Here is a 15,968-nt window from a genome sequence, read left to right as displayed (position 1 = left end):
TGGGGCTGGGCTGGCTCTGCTCCCTGGCAGGTGCTGGGTGGAAAGCACAGGCTGCAGACAAGGCTCTGCTCTCACAGAGCAGAGCTCTGCCCTGAGCAGTCCAGCGGTGGCTTTGGTGTTGGTGTGGATTTCTCTGTGCTTGCAGTCAGGTTTGTTCCTTTCTGTCCATGGAGCAGATGTTGGTGCAGCCCCTGACACTGCAGAGGAGGGTGGAGGTGCCTCCAGCTGGCCTTGCCCAGGGCAGTGCTGGGGTCTGAGGGCAGTGCCAGGGGGGCTGTGCCCGCTGGGGCTGCCTGGGCGCTCCTGCCCCTCACCCAAACCCCAGCAGAAGTGACAGTGTTGATAAATATCCCAAAGCTGTGCTCTGTCCTTAGTGAGAAATCCCTCCGGTGGGTTTTTAGTCTCCTGCTCGTCTGCTTTAACCCTTTAGTTCCTCTCCTGCTGTGAGCAGCAGGGCAGAGCTGGGCTGGGCCAGGGCTGTCAGTGCTGGCTGTGGGCACTGGAGGGCAAAGCAGCTCCAGGGAGCAGCTGAGAGCAGCAGCAGCTCTGCCTGGGCTGGCTGCCCTGCCAGAAATGAATTCCCTGATCAGAAATGAATTCCCTGATCAGAAATGTCCTGGTCAGAAATGCCCTGATGAGAAAATTTCCTGATCAGAAAATAATTCTGTGATGAAAAATGTTCCTGATCAGAAATTAATTCCCAATCAGAAAATTCCCTGATCAGACAATTCCCCGATCAGAAAATTCTCTGATCAGACAATGTCCTGATTAGAAAATGCCCTGATCAGACATTCCCTGATCAGAAATTCCCTGGCCAGTTTTATTCCTGCCCCATCCCTCCAACGGGCTGCTCCTCACAGACAGAGCTGCCTGGGAAGGGTTTCCTGCATGGAAAAAATCCCCTAAAAGCCATGGAAGAGTGGGAACAGTGGAGGCAGGGAGGGGGGAGGGAGCTGGGGTTTGGGGTGGTTTGCAGGTCGTGCAGCTGAGCTCACAGGGCTGGGGAGCTGAGTTGGACCCTGGGTTTGGGATCGAGGGGGTTAAATCTTGTCCCCCCTCCTTTGCTGTGGGCAGGGACCATCTTGCAGGTGTGATGGGGCCTGGGATGGAGAGATTGGGAAGGATGGAAGCTGCTGGCCTGGCTTTGGCTGTTTCTGATGCCCAGGGATGTGCAGCAGCCCACGTGGCCCTGCAGGGCTCTGGGGGACAAAGTGACCCCAGGGACAAAGGCAGGTCTGCTGAACCTGGGGAATTTTGGGGACAAAGTGACCCCAGGGACAGGGCAGGTCTGCAGGGCTGGAGCTCAGCCTGGCACAGAAAAGAGTTCAGAGCAGGGAAAGTGCAAAGGTTCAGAGCAGAGCAGGAGAGGGGAGCTGCTGCCAGCTGGGAGGAGGGGACAGGACCCCCTGTCAAGGTCCCAGGCTGCTGTGGAGCCACCAGTGTCCCTGGCCAGCAGCCAGGGAGGTGACAGTGCCCGTGGGGATGGCACACTGGGCACCCCCAGGTGTGTTTTGGGTTTGGACACGGGTTTGACCCAGGGCTGGGCCAGACCTGTGGAGACCTGGGTGGGAATTGTGCTTTTCTCTGCCTGGTGGTAGCCCAGGTGGGGCTGGCCCTGCTCAGGGAAGCACCAGAGCTGGGATCAGCCTGGGTGAAACAGTTCCCTGGGCTCAGCAGTGCCCCTGGGCTGAGGGGCAGCTCTCCGGTGGAGCTGGGATCCTGCAGCATCCCCAGAGCTGGGCTGTGCCATCCCAGTGTCCCCTCCTGGGGAATGTCCCCTCCAGGGAGTGTCCCCTGTGTCCCCTGTGAGCAGGGAGCCCCCAGGCCTGGCTGGGGGGGTCCTGCCCTGTCCCCCTGCCCTGTCTGGGTGCTGGGTGGCCCCCCCAGCCCCCCCTGGGGACAGCTGTGTCCCCAAAGCCCCGAGGCAGCTCTGTGTTCCTGTGCAGCCCCTGCTCTCCAGCCCTGGCTGTTCTTTCTCTGTGCTTTGGTTTTGGTTCCAGTTCTAGCTGCACACGTAGAGTTGCCTTCCTTTGACCGAATGTTCGAATGTGAAATATTGTATATTTTAAAGTATTTACCCTATTTATATACTGTATGTTACTGTTAAATAAATATAAATTCCATTACCTGGGAGGAGTTTCATTCAGCGCCGTGGCTGCTCCACGTTTTCCAGACTCACATTCCCTATTCCCTGCCCTGTGCTCTCCTTCCTCAGGGATTGCCTGGAGAAAAATATTCAGCAATATTCAATAGTCAGCAATGTTCAATAGTCAGCTACATTCAATATTCAGCAATATTCAGTATGCTGGAAAAATGCAGATTCCCCCTGCTTTCCCCCCATCCTGTGCCAGTTTAATTGCATTTTTAGAGGGAATCCTGCTGTTCTCCTGAGCTGGGGCTTCCTGGGGTGTCCCAGGGCAGGTTGGGGGTGCCTGGGCTGAGCTCTGAGCTTTGCTGGGCCCAGCCTGGGCTGAGCTCAGGCAGAGTTTCCGTTCAGCCTTGTGACATCCTGCCTGTGACACAGCTGGGAAAGGGCTGCTCCAGAGCCAGGCTGAGGAAAAAGGGAGCAAAACAATGAGCCCATGCAGCTCCTTCAGCTGTCTGCAGAGTTCAAATTAAAAATTTAAAATTAAAAAAAAAATTAAATTGAAAATTAAAATTAAAATATTAAAATTAAAACCAAAACATTATCATGAAACAATTAAAAAATTATTAAAATGAAACAGGTATTGTTCCTGTGATGGTGGGGAGCCCTGGCAGAGGTGCCCAGAGCAGCTGTGGCTGCCCCTGGAGCCCTGGCAGTGCCCAAGGCCAGGCTGGAGCCCCCTGGGACACTGGGAGGTGTCCCTGCCATGGCAGGGGTGGCACTGGGTGGGCTCTGAGCTCCCTCCCAGCCCACTCCACATCTCCACCATCCCCTGGTGCTCTCCCCTCTGGTTTCCACATCCTTTCCTCCCCGTTCCATCCCCCTCTGGCTGCAAAGGAAAAGCCAAACCCCATCCCCGGTGCCACTGGGGGTGCCCAGGATGGGCACCGGTGTCACCCTGGGCGTCCCCGAGCTCTGCCCCTCTGCAGGGCACCCGCAGGGCCCCGGGCTGGGCTGTTCCTGCTCGGGGCAGCTCTGGGAGCCCCGGGAGGACACGCAGAGCTGCTGACACCACTTCCTCAAATGCCCCGAGCGGCGCCCGGGGAGCGGCCCCAGGCTGGGCTGGTGGCCCCGGGCCTGGACAGGGGACAAGGGGGACAGAGCTGGCACCAGCGGAGAGCACGGCTGGGCAAGCCAGAGCCGGGCAGGAAAGCAGGGCAGGAAAGGACTTTTATGGGGTTTTTGCTGCTCTCAGAGGCAGGAAGCTCGCTGGCAAACCAAGCCTCGCCGAGCCGCTGCTCTTGGTGGGGGGACCCCCAGGGGACCATCAGGGCTTGGATCCAGCCCCTCTCCTAAATGAGCTCACCTTGAGGAAAGAGGAAAAAAAAGAACTTTGCCAATCCAGCATGTCCCTCAAGCTGCCACGGAACTGGGACTTCAACCTGAAGATGGACGCTGCAAAAATAGGTACCGTGAGAGCTCCTCCGTGAGGGCCCCTCTGTGAGGGCTCCTTGGTGAGGGTTCCTTGGTGAGGGCTCCTTGGTGAGGGCTCCTCTGTGAAGGCTCTTTGGTGAGGGTTCCTCCATGAAGGCTCCTTTGTGAGGGCCCCTTGTTGACGGTTCCTCCATGGGGCCCCTCTGTGAGGGCTCCTTTGTGCCCCTCTGTGAGGGCCCCTCCGTGAGGGCTCCTTGGTGAGGATTCCTCTATGAGGGCCCCTCCGTGAGGGCTCCTTGGTAAGGGCTCCTCCGTGAGGGGTCCTCTGTGAGGGCTCCTTGGTGCCCCTCTGTGGGGGCTCCTCTGTGAGGGCCCCTTGCTGAGGGTTCCTCCCTGAGGGCCCCTTTGTGAGGGCTCCTCCGTGAGGGTTCCTTGGTGCCTGTCCGTGAGGGCCCCTCCGTGAGGGCTCCTCCGTGAGGGTTCCTTGGTGCCTGTCCGTGAGGGCCCCTCTGTGAGGGCTCCTTGGTGCCCCTCCGAGAGGGCTCCTCCATGAGGGCTCCTTGGGGCCTGTCCATGAGGGCCCCTTTGTGAGGGCTCCTCCGTGAGGCTCCTCTGTGCAGGCCCCTGGTGCCCCTCCATGTCTGCAGGGCCCAGGCAGGGCTGGGGGGACCTGGGGCTGACCCCAGCTGAGATTTTGCCTCACTGGCCCCTGGTGCCGCTTTAGAGACAGAGCAGATGATTTCAAAGAAATGATTGGCAAATTTGTCAGCGAGGATGCTGTGGGAGCAGGGGGATGGGGCTGCTGCCCCCAAAACCCGGGTTTGGGGGGACTGAAACCCCCCAGGCCCCTCCTGAGGCACAAAGGCTCAGGCCCAGGCTGGGGGAGAAATGCCCACGGATTATCGCAGAGGCACCCTGCACTCCTCATTCCTGGGATAATTTATATTTGTTTTTGCCCAGAGGCTGTGGAGCAGTGGGTGAAGTCAAGTCAGAAAAAAAAGCCAGGGCACACCAAAGGTGCTGAGGAGCAGAGGGTGGGGATAGGACAGAGGCTTGAGCCTGGGTTGGTACCAGGAATTGTCTTTTTTTCAAGAAAATCTGCTTGTGGTGAAACCCCTGGTGCTTTTTGCAGCTTCCAGCTGCTGGGTTGAACGTGAGTTTGTGTGAGTTTGTGTGAGTTTTTGTGTGAGTTTGTGTGAGTTTTTGTGAGTTTTTGTGTGAGTTTTTTTGTGTGAGTTTGTGTGAGTTTGTGTGAGTTTATGTGTGAGTTTGTGTGAGTTTGTGTGAGTTTATGTGTGACTTTGTGTGAGTTTGTGTGAGTTTTTGTGTGACTATGAGTGAGTTTGTGTGAGTTTTTGTGTGACTCTGTGTTTGTGTGACTCTGTGTGGCTTTGTGTGTTTGCACTGTCTCCGGGGCTGCTGTGGCTTCATTTGCAGAAATGTGAAAGTCACATTTGCAAATGTTTGCAATGTTTGCAGGTTGCCACCACCCTCCCTGGCTCCTCGTGGCCTGGGGACACTTCCCCTGCTCCCCCAGCCCTGCCTGAGGCAGCGTTTGGAGAACTGCAAAGAAATTGATTTCAGTGAAACAGAAATTCCCTGGTGAAACCCCTTTCAGTTTTTCTATTGCAGTTCCTCAGCAATGGGGGTGCCAGGGGGGGCTCCTGCCCCGGCCAAGGCTCTGGGCCATGGTGGCCCCGTGGCCTCTCTCCTGCCCTCCTGGTTTTGGGGCAGCTCTCCCAGCTGGGGGAGGAGGGTTTGGAGGAAATGCCCAACCCCGGAGTCTGTTGGGGCAGGAAACGCTCGGGGGGCTCCCCCAGAGGGGCTCCTTGCCCTGGGGGGCTTTGGGAGGGGACGTGGGGACACCCCTGAGGTGAAGATTGCAGCTCTGGCTGCTGAGGGTTCTCCAGCTCAGGAAATCACCCAGTGCAGCCCCCATTCCCTGCAGTCATGGCTTCATTCTTGCCGGGCAGCCAAAAATGCAAACTGTGCCCAGCTGGGCTGGCTCTGGGGGGCTGCAGAGGCCAAAATCCCCCTGGAAGTGACCCCTGCCAGGCATTTGGGGGTGCCCCAGGGCAGTGCCACCATGGAGCCACACAAACAGGGGACAGGGATGCTGCTCTGCCCAGCGCCCAACCCATGCTGGTGTTTTTCTATCCCTGGAGATTTCCCAGCCCCACAATTGTGAGTTCTGCCCTAGCCCAGAGCAGAACTGGCACCTCCAAAGCCTTTGGGTCACTCTGCTGTGCTGCTGCCCCGGGGAGGGTGCAAACCCCACACACTCCATGGAAATAACCCCAAACACAACCCCAGCCATGGCTTTGTGCTCTCTGGGAGGCAGCTGCTCCCACGCAGGCAGAAGGAAGCTCAGCCTGGCAGCCACTGCAGCCACTTCCTCTGCAAATGGGGCCAGGCCTCGGCAGAGTGTGGGGCCCAGAGCCTGGCCTGTCCCTCTGTCCCCACTCTGTGTCCCTGTGTCCCCACAGTGTCCCCCTGTCCTCACTTTGTGTCCTTCTGTCCCCACACTGTGTCCCTCTGTCCCCACTCCTCGTGTCCTCACTCCCTGTGTCCCTCTATCCCCATATCCAGTGTCCCCTCTATCCCCATAGCCAGTGTCCCCTCTGTCCCCACACTCCTGTCCCTCTGTCCCCACACTGTGTCCCTCTGTCCCCAGCCCGTGTCCCTCTGTCCCCAGCCCGCTCCCGCAGTGTGCTGAGCGCGGAGCCCGCGGCTCTCCCGCGGCCGCAGAAGCTGGGCTGGCTGCGCAAGCAGCGCTCCATCGTTAAGAACTGGCAGCTGCGCTTCTTCGTGCTCCGCGGGCAGCAGCTGCTCTACTACAAGGACGAGGAGGAGGCCAAGCCGCAGGTGGGGCCGGGGAGCCGGGGGGTCCCGCTGGGGTGTCCCTGCCATGGCAGGGGTGGCACTGCAGGGCCTTTCCACCCAAGCCATTCGGGGATTCCATGAGCCCATTAAATGTATTTTAATTTAATTTAATTCATTTTAATTTAATTTAATATTTTATTTTATTGCATTTTGCATTTTAGATTTTATTTCACTTTATTTTATTTTTTATTTTATTTTATTTCTTTATTTTTAAATTTTGTATTTTAGAATTTTACTTTAATTTCTTTTTATTTTGCATATTTTATTTTATTTTTTTAAATGCCTTTTTTTGTATTTTAGATTTTATTTCACTTTATTTTACTTTCTTTTATTTTGTATTTTATTTTATTTTATTTTATTTTATTTTATTTTATTTTATTTTATTTTATTTTATTATTTTCCCACCATTTTCTCCATGCCATAACTCACTTTTACAGTACTCACCACCTTTTTCTCTTCTGGAAAAATTTCAGGGAAAAGTCCCCTCTGCTGCAAAAGCTGTTCTCTCTACAAAATTAAAAAAAAAAATTAATAATAACATTTCCCAAGTCCATTCTCCTTTGTTCTCTCTTCTTCCACTCCCAACAAGGGCTAAAAGAAGATAAGAAGTGAGATCAAAATAGGGAAGAGCAAAAAGAAGTGGTTTTCTCCTTCTGAGAATCACTTCAGTGGAAAAAAATGGCATTTACAAAGTGGCCTTACTGCTTTGAAATCCCTGTAGTGCATCTGCACAAATACACCTGTACATATATTCACAAATATATCTGTATATATATATACTATATATATAATATACATGAGTATATATATATATACACAGGAATCTATTACATAGGTATATATCTGCATAAATGATGTCCTGCAAGGCGTGGGAGGGCAGGGCCGCCCCTGGGTGCCCCCCTGGCCTGGCAGAGGTGGCACTCAGGGCTCTGCTGTGTCCTAGGGCTGCCTGGCTCTCCAGGGCAGCTCCATCAACGTGCTGGCCACCAACGCCGAGGAAGGAGGGAAATTCATCTTTGAGATCATCCCGGGTGAGGACAGCCCACTCTGCTCTGTGAATGTGTTTTTTCTGCCCTGTAAATGAGTTTTCCTGCCCAGTGAATGTGTTTTTCTGTCTGGCAGGGGTGGCCGGCGAGCAGCCGCGGGCGGGGCAGGAGCCCTGCGTGCTGATGGCCAGCTCGCAGGCGGAGCTGGAGGAGTGGGTGAAATCCCTCCGGAGGGCGCTGGGCTCGGCCTCGGGAGGTAAAACCGGGGAATGCTGACCTGGGAATGCAGCAGGGTGGGTTTGGCTCAGAAATCCCTGAAACTGGGGCTGCAGTGCTGAGGAGAGCCAAGGATGAACATCTCTGGCCTGGCTTCATCTTCTTCTTCAGCCTCCTTTCTCACCCTGAAAATGTTCTTGAGAAAAACTCCCATTCAGGGAAAAAGCCTTGAAAAAATGTTGGTTTTCACCTGCTGATTTCCTTGCTTTGCCCCTGCCTTCCCCAGCCCATTCTTCCTGTGATTTCTGTGAATTCCATCCTTTCTGCCCCCATTTTTTCTCCAGACTGCCTGGGTCCCACCCTCACCCTCCTCACACCCAGCCATGGACCTGTGCCAGGGCCTCCCCCTCTCCCAGCTGGGAATTCCTCCCCAACATCCCAACCAAATCTCTCCTCCTTCAGCTGAAAGCCATTCCCCGTGTCGGGTCCTTGTCCCCAGCCCCTCTCCAGCTCTCCTGGAGCCCCTGGAAGGGGCTCTGAGCCCTCCCCGGAGCCTCAGTTTGTTGTTTTTTAATTTTGAGGCCTGAAGCTGCAGTGCTGTCCTTGGTTCTGGCCTGGAAAGGGTCTTGCCTGACTGAGCTGGGAGCTGGGAGAAGGGTTTTGCCTGGAATGGGAGCTGGGAGAAGGGTTTTTCTCCCCTTTCCCTGGTTCTCCACCCCTGTGAATGCAGTGAGGAGAGCTGCAGACACTTTATGTCAAGCTTAGAGTTTTGTAGCAGCCCAGAGTGTGGAAAAGGCGGAGGCACACCCTGAGCTGAGCTGTGTCCCCAGCGGTGTTCGGGCAGTGCCTGGCACAGACCATGGCCCAGGAGCAGAGGCTTGGGCAGCAGCTGGTGCCCATGGTGGTGCAGAAGAGCGCTGAGTTCATCCGGGAGCACGGCGTGGCCGAGGAGGGAATCTTCCGCCTGCCCGGCCAGGACAGCCTGGTCCGGCAGCTCCGCGACGCCTTCGACGCCGGGGAGAGACCCTCCTTCAGCAGGTGACACTGCTGCCCCAACCCAGCCCCAGTGCCAGGGCAAAGCAGCCAGGGCCACCCCCAGAGCCCTGCAGGAACCATGAACCCTGCAGAGGGGAGTGAGGAGGAGAGGGGATCCAGCAGGACCCCTCCAGAAGGGCTTGAGAAGGAGATGGGATCCAAAAGGGCTTGAGGAGGAGAGACTCCATCAGGAACCTTCCAGAAGGGCTTGAGAAGGAGATGGGATCCAAAAGGGCTTGAGGAGGAGAGACTCCATCAGGAACCCTCCAGAAGGGCTTGAGGAGGAGAGGGGATCCAGCAGGAGCCACAAACAAAAGTGATTTTCTGTTCACAAAGCAGGGCAGGGAGGTCGAGGCAGTCCCTGTGTCGCGCCCTGCTGGCTCTGAGTGTCCCTTGCTCCCTGCAGGGACACCGATGTCCACACCGTGGCCTCCCTGCTCAAGCTGTACCTGCGGGAGCTGCCGGAGCCCGTGGTGCCCTGGCTGCAGTACGAGGATTTCCTGCTCTGTGGGCAGGCTCTGGAGGCTGACGAGACAAAGGTAGAGGTGCTTTTGTTTTCCTCCTCCCGGCCTTAAAATCAGTTTCAGAGCCAGGGCACGCTGTGAGCTGCAGGGTCCAAGGGCACACAGCAACGCTTTGGAATCTGGGGAGAGAAAAAGGGAGAAAATTGAAAAGAAAAACTGCCCCAAAACCAGAGGGGTTTTCCCGACTTGGCCACAGGGGTTTGTGAATTTTAAAGCTTCAATTTCTGCTTCTCTTTGGGGTTAAAAATGTCCTGAATGTCCACAAGATGCTGGAGGAGATGAGGCAGGATCAGAGCTCAGGCTGGGCTGGGGGGGACCCTGCTCCTGCTGGGGCTGCCCCTCCTTGCTGAGCCCTGCAGAACATTCCATGGAGAGATGGAGCTCCAAGGGGAGCAAACCAGAACCAGAGTCATGGAATAACTGAGTTTGGAAAAGATCCCCATGATCATCAACCACCACCCCCAGGGTCACCCCCGAGTGCCACCACACGTGTTTGGGACTGTCCCAGGGCTGGGGACACCCCACACAGGCATGGCTGGGGTGACCAGCAGCAGTTCTTGGGTCCTGTGAATCCTCCTGGAGCTGTTTTTCACCACTCAGGGCCACCAGGAGCTCCTGAAGCAGCTGTCCCTCCTCCCCAGAGACAACTACAACCTCCTCAGCTACATCTGCAGGTCAGTGCCCTGCACGGGGCAGGGGCAGCTCAGCTTTGGTGCTGGGGAGCAGAAACCAGGGATGCTGAGGCACCCCAGGGATGACCCCTCCAGGCAGAGCCTCCCTAAGCTGTGCTTTGCTCCCCTTTGAGCCACCAGGTCCTGATTTTGGTAGAGGAGAATTCCAGCCGCTGGGATAAACGCCCTGAGCAGGAATCACCACCCTCAAAGTCACCCAGAAATCCCTGGGAATTCAGACCAGGTGTAGCTTTCCTGGACAAAAGCCTCGAGCACCAAAACCTCCAGGTTCCACCCAGCCTGGGGGGATTTGAGGAGGGATTCCCTTCCTTCCTGAGCTGTTTCCAAGGGGAGCAGCTCAGTCCTGAGGGTTTCTGTCCTTGTGACTGAGAGGAAGAGCTGGGAGGATGAATCAGGACTTTTTCACCAGGATTTTTCGCCATCTCCCACCTCTGAAATGTGAAATATTCTCTGTGGAATCCTGGCAGGTTTCTCTATGAAATCCAACTGAACTCCAGTGTCAACAAGATGAGTGTGGACAACCTGGCCACGGTGATGGGGGTGAACCTGATCAGGCCCAGGGTAGAGGACCCTGCAGTCATCATGAGAGGTAAAAGGCACCCCTGGAGTAATTTCATGTCCTGGAGGATATGGAATATTTTGAGGCATATGGAGTAATTTTAATATCCTGGAGGATATTTCCATTTTGAGGCATCCACAGGCTCAGAATTAAAGATTTTCTGTGGTGGAACTGAGGGAAAGGCAGAAATGTGCCCGGGCACAGGGCAGAGCCAAGCTGTGTCTGCTGGGCTGTAAATGTGTTTGGGGTGACAAAAACCCTCCACTCCTTGTTTTCTGTTGCACGTCCATTTCAGAGAGCACAAGCCCTGGGGGTGGCAGGGGTGCTGTGGCCCTGCCCTGACCTCTCTGCTCCCCCAGGCACGCCCCAGGTGCAGAAGGTGATGACAGTGATGATCAGTGACCACCAGAAGCTCTTTCCCCCCGCCAAGGACGTGCCTCCCTCCCCACCTGCCCCCAAACACGAGAAGAAAGCTCCTGTCCCTCGCAGCTCCGTGGGCTGGGGGGCTGCCGAGGAGCCCAGGGGCTGCACCCCAAGGCAGATGGTAAGGCTGGGTCTGGTAAATAAATAAATGAACCCACGTTCATTAAACGTGTGGTTAATTGTGGCAGGCTCTGACAGGTCAGAGAGCCCTAGAAGCATTTGCTATTTATGGGTTCAAAAGCTGTATCTGTCACCCTGGAATATTTACATCAGGAAAATGAGGTAGATAAACTTTCCACTTTCCTGTGGAAAATCTGCTGCTCTGGGGAATATGAAAACTCCCAAAGCTTTCTGGCCCTAGCACATGAAACCTTTCCAGCTCAGGCTGGTGAGGGGAAAACACTGCGGATGAAAGGCTTTGCTTCAAAAGGATCCCTGCAAAGATGGTAAATGTGGTGCCATTCAAAGTGGGTTTTAATGGAGAAGTGTGGCCAGCACGTTCCAATGTGCCCTTTGTAAAGCTCTGTGCCCTGGCTGCTCCAGGGCTCTGTTTTGCAGAGGGATCCCCCCAATTTCAGCAGCAGCCCTGCCTCAGCTGCCACCTCCAGCGTCCCTGGGGAGGACCCGGAGCCCACAGCCATGCTGGGAGCATGGAAAACTCAGCCAAGGAAAAGAACCCAGACTTTACCCAGCAGGAAATCCTTCCTGGCAGCCCTGGGGGACAAGGGCAGCAGGGACAGGAGCGATGTCCTCTCCAGTGACTTTTGGAAGAGCAGCCCATGCCCCGTGGGCTGTGGGGGACACAAGAGAACGCTGTCCCATGACCTCTTTAAGCTGCTGGACCTGCACAGGGCTGCCAGCTGTGACAGCAATGTGGCAGAGAGCGGGGAGGGCAGCGGCTCCAGCCCCAGCCCTGCCAGCAGCACCTCCGAGAAGGAATTCCTGCCCTGCTTCAGCCCCTGCCATGTGCCAAAGGAGCCTGCCAGCCCCAGCAGCAGCCCTGCTGAGGAGCCCAGAGCTGAGCAGGACAGCAGGGAGTTCCTGCAAGGCGTCATCCACAAGCTGGAGAAGGATTTGGAGGAGCAGAGGAGTGACTACGAGGGGCAGATGGAAAGGTAACTGCAGGAGCAGCCCGTGCTGTGGCAGCAGACGCTGCAGGTCATGCAGGATGTCCTAGCAGTGATCCAGGATAAAACACAGCTGTTGGCAGGCTGGCTGCAGATCAGTATGCTGCACTGCAGCCGTGAGTGATGCATTATTCCAACATCAACGCTCCCTAGCTCTTACACACCATTCAGGGGCACTGCAGTGTTCCTGCAGTCCTCTGCATAACTCCTGTCCTAATTCCTGTTATTACCTCCACATCGGACCATCAGACTCTCCAGAATTCACCTGCAGCATTATTACACCATTGGCTCTAACCCTCAGCCCCACATATTGTTGTTATATTCTCATTATTATCCCATTATCAACACAAATGTATTACAGTTATTGAATTATTGGATTATGTGGCCACTGAAGGGCTCAGGGCAGCAACTCTGGCTTGTTTTGGTGCTGAGGAAGTCTGAGGTTAGACTCCCTGAGAGCTGAATGATTTCCTAGCCCTTTTCCAATCCAATCCGATCCGATCCAATCCAATCCAATCCAATCCAATCCAATCCGATCCGATCCGATCCGATCCAATCCAACTCAGTCCAGTCCAATCCAATCCAACCCAACCCAACCCAACCCAACCCAACCCAACCCAACCCAACCCAACCCAACCCAACCCAACCCACCCCAACCCAACCCAACCCAACCCAACCCAACCCAACCCAACCCAACCTTTCATGCTCTGTTTCCCTTCGCAGCCTCCAGAAGGAAAACTATGAGGTGTGGGCCAAGGTGGTGAGGCTGAAGCAGGACCTGGAGCAGGAGAAGAAGAGGAGTGGGGAGCTGGAGCTGAGGCTGATGAGCGTGGAGCGCTCGCGGGAGGAGCTGGAGAGGAAAACCAGGATGCTCGAGGAGGAGATAAAAAACTTAACTAAAGCCATGAGTCAAACTGGTGCCAAAACCAACTAGGAGGAGACACCCAGCTTTTCACAGACACCAAATGCAGCTGCAGGAATGCTCAGGAATTGCAGGTTCAGAGCCAGGGACTTGTATTGTCCAGGGTCTGCTCCTGCCCACAGACTGAGGAGGAGGAAGGAGAGCAGAGCTCAGAGGCTGGTTCATGCTCTGAACCAGGAAATGTCAGAAATATCCTTTAGCTTTTTTGGGTGTGTTTATTTCAACTCTTCAGTCAGCTGCTCAGGTTACCTGGAGCACAGGCCAACACTTCCTGCTGCTCAGTCAGGATTGCACTCAGAAGTTTGGGTTCTGGACCCATTGTGCCTTCACAAGAGGGAACAGAAGTGTCCCTGCTCCAGCTGCCTGTCTGAGATTCCCACAGGCAAAACATCCATGGACCCCCACACTCAGACCAGAGGTTCCAAAGTGTCTGCCACCACTTCACAGCTGCCACTCACAATCTTTCCTGTGATTCCAGATGACCTTGACAGAGCTGCTTCAGTGTTTATTTAATTTTTTACCTCTGCAAGAAGCTCCTCAGCAGTGTGAGCGTGAGGCATTAGGGAGAAACTTCTCCGTCCAGCATCGTGAACATCTGGGCTGGAAATGCCACACGCTCCTTTCTGCAAAGATCAAAAGTGTGAAGAGGCCAATAATTCCTTCACAGCAGACTGTAATGACGTGCAAAGGCTTGGCTGAGGCTCAGAAATCCCCACGATTAGGACAAGTGCACGGTGTTTAAATAAACTGCGCATTCCTGCGCTTCCGCTCCGATAGGCAAAACAACCCCGGCTGCAGGATCACAGGCACTCTTTGAAGATATTGCACCCATTAACATTTGCAGGGTTTGCAGAGGTCATCTGGGAAAGAGAGACTTTCCAGCAGAGGTCAGGTGGGCTGGAAGTTCCTGAGAGCCTGGAGGGGAGAGAGCCACGGGCACCTTGAGCTGCTGGTGCTGTAAGATGATGAGGAGTTCTTTCCTTTAAAATGGGCTTTTTCCAGAGACAGAGAACCACCTGTGAAACTGCTCCCTCTTCATCCCTGAGGGGCTGGGTGTCCTCTCTGCTCAGCCCAGAGCCTGCTCTGGGTTTTCTGCACTTGCCCATCTTCTGCTGGAGTCCCCAGAAGGTGAGATCCCCAAAAACTGCCTGCTGCCCAGCCTGCATTTCCTCCCTCCCTCTGTTTCTGCAGCCAGGCCAGGAACCTTTTGGGGAGAGAGCAGCAGAGGATCTCTCCTGTTCCTGGGGCAGGGGACATTATAAACTCACGGTTTTGGGGGTTTGGGGGCCTTTCAGCTCAGCAGGTTTTGGGCATTGACTCTGGATCCCCTGCAGAGGGTGATGCTGCTCCTGCCATATAAAAGCACAACAGACTGTCTACCACTGAGAAAAAAGATCCTTTCCAGCCCTGTCCTGTAGGCTTGGAAACCTCCAAAAAGACATTTTTCAGCCCTTAACCCTCCCACTGCACCGTGAGGACACAAGAGCTTTACCAAGGTGATAACCCCGAGATCAGGCTGAGGATTTTCCTCTCCCTTTAAATGTGACATGGCTTTTCAAATTAGAGTTGCTAAACCACAGATCCCATTGCATCCAAATCTGTTAAATTGTGCAGTGTGGGATGAAAGTCAGGCACCTTTCAGGCCATCCTTTCAGTCCCCCCCTCCCTGCATTCTTTGTGCTAGAGCAGAGAGTCTGTTCTGCTCCTCTCAGGTATTCACTAAATAAATTCCTTTAGGAATTCACTCTCTGGTATCCAAGGGCTTGGTAGGCACGAGAGGCAAGAAAATAAAACTTTCCTTCCCTCATTATTGTGTTTGGATCCCAAGCCAGTCACACTTATTGTGACTTATCCCCTCATATTTATCAAAGTTTTGTTTCTGGCACGATAGGAAGTTTCCTTTTTTAGCCTGGCCGCTGCCCAGAGGAGCACGTTGCTGGGGGAGGCGAGGTGGACGTGCAGGAAGTGTCCAGCCGTGGCTGAGGAGGCCTTGTCCAGGCCCCAGGAGCAGGGAGAACATGTTGTTCTCCCTGGAATTCCAGAGTGATGCAGTCCATCCTCCCTTCCTTTACGTGGGAGCTGAAAGAGACCCCCAAGCCAGGCTGATTTTGAGGAGAAAACACACCAGGCAGGGTGTACCAACAACTCTTCACCCAGCTGGGGAGGAAAAAGTGTCCCAAAGGCTGGCAGCAGTCCCACTGTCCCTCTTCCCCTGTGTTTTCCTGCCACCTTGCTGCAGCACCAGGATTTATGAAACCACAGTGGCCTGCAGGAAAAATAACCTGGAAAAAAGAAACGTCTGATGATGCCAGGGAGCATGTAGGGTGGCAGGGGCTCAGAGTTGTCCAAATGAGCTCTTCTTTGGAGACAATCCTCATCCCAAACCCAAACCCTGCAAGTGTAGGAGCTGGGAGGTGTTCAAGCAGGCCTTGAACTTTTTACTCATTGCATTTACTTGGGAGGGTCCACGCTGCCAACATCTCCCCACATGAGGATCCCCACCAAGGGCAGCAGGAGTTCCCCCTTTCCTCTGCAAGAGCTTCCCCAGCAGGTCATTCCCATGAGCAGGGCTGGGGTTCTCAGTAAATGAGGTTTGGGTGGGGTTTGTGGGGCAGAGCAGAGCTGGTGCTGCCCCTGCAGGACTGCAGGGTGTGCTCAGCCTTTAGGAAAGAGCAGAGAAGGCAGCCAGGTGAAGAGAGAAGGAAATACCCCGTTGTCTTCCTCCTGAGCCCATCGGGGGAGGAAGGCTCACAAGCCCTTTTCACACAGAGCCCTGTCCCCGAGGTCCCCCTGCAGCCCGGGGTGGCCGAGGCCCCATCAGCAGCCGCTGGTGTGGCTTGTGAAAATTTGCTTTATCACGCGTAAAAACACGATGTGATATTTCAGCCCTCTTCACACAATGTCCCGATAAGGGGCTGGGAACAGGGCAGGTTCCTGTAATCTCTGCACCAGGGAGAGATTTCCCCCAGCCAGGGGGGCAGGGGCCAGCTCTGACCCCTGGCTAACAAAGCCAGGATAAGTCCTGGCCTGGCAGCTGCACCCTGAGCATGTGAGGGGTAAATCTTTCCTTTCCCTGGCAGA

The 15,968-nt window shown here is 54.8% G+C and overlaps 1 protein-coding gene across 3 annotated transcripts; it reads left to right on the top strand.

Moving 5' to 3' along the window:
* The first annotated feature begins 3,141 nt into the window (after positions 1 to 3,141).
* Positions 3,142 to 14,694, top strand: ARHGAP25 (Rho GTPase activating protein 25). 3 transcript variants are annotated; one of them, XM_018922655.3, is made up of 11 exons: positions 3,142 to 3,553; positions 6,216 to 6,385; positions 7,347 to 7,434; positions 7,526 to 7,645; positions 8,436 to 8,643; positions 9,047 to 9,179; positions 9,765 to 9,838; positions 10,324 to 10,445; positions 10,775 to 10,959; positions 11,382 to 11,953; positions 12,689 to 14,694. In XM_018922655.3, exons 1-11 carry the CDS (start codon positions 3,493 to 3,495, stop codon positions 12,897 to 12,899), a joined length of 1,944 nt encoding a protein of 647 aa, XP_018778200.2. In that variant the 5' UTR covers positions 3,142 to 3,492; the 3' UTR covers positions 12,900 to 14,694. The 3 variants fall into 3 exon arrangements, with proteins under 3 accessions (XP_018778200.2, XP_018778199.2, XP_050838996.1); XM_018922654.3 differs by having other exon boundaries at positions 6,195 to 6,385; XM_050983039.1 differs by lacking the exon at positions 3,142 to 3,553 and adding an exon at positions 3,925 to 4,159 and having other exon boundaries at positions 5,058 to 6,385.
* Positions 14,695 to 15,968: the final 1,274 nt, after the last annotated feature.

This window comes from Serinus canaria, chromosome 22 (assembly GCF_022539315.1).
Source record: "Serinus canaria isolate serCan28SL12 chromosome 22, serCan2020, whole genome shotgun sequence".
Classification (NCBI taxonomy): Eukaryota; Metazoa; Chordata; class Aves; order Passeriformes; family Fringillidae; genus Serinus; species Serinus canaria.
The sequence above is the reverse complement of the archived record's forward strand: the minus strand, read 5'-3'. Positions and strand labels throughout refer to the sequence as shown.

Bases quoted from the DNA above. Each gene is read 5' to 3' on its own strand.
- ARHGAP25 (XM_050983039.1), top strand. From the start codon at position 5,924: ATGGGGCCAGGCCTCGGCAGAGTGTGGGGCCCAGAGCCTGGCCTGTCC. The intron at 6,386-7,346 runs GTGGGGCCGGGG...GCTGTGTCCTAG, and splicing joins AGGAGGAGGCCAAGCCGCAG to GGCTGCCTGGCTCTCCAGGG. The intron at 7,435-7,525 runs GTGAGGACAGCC...TCTGTCTGGCAG, and splicing joins CATCTTTGAGATCATCCCGG to GGGTGGCCGGCGAGCAGCCG.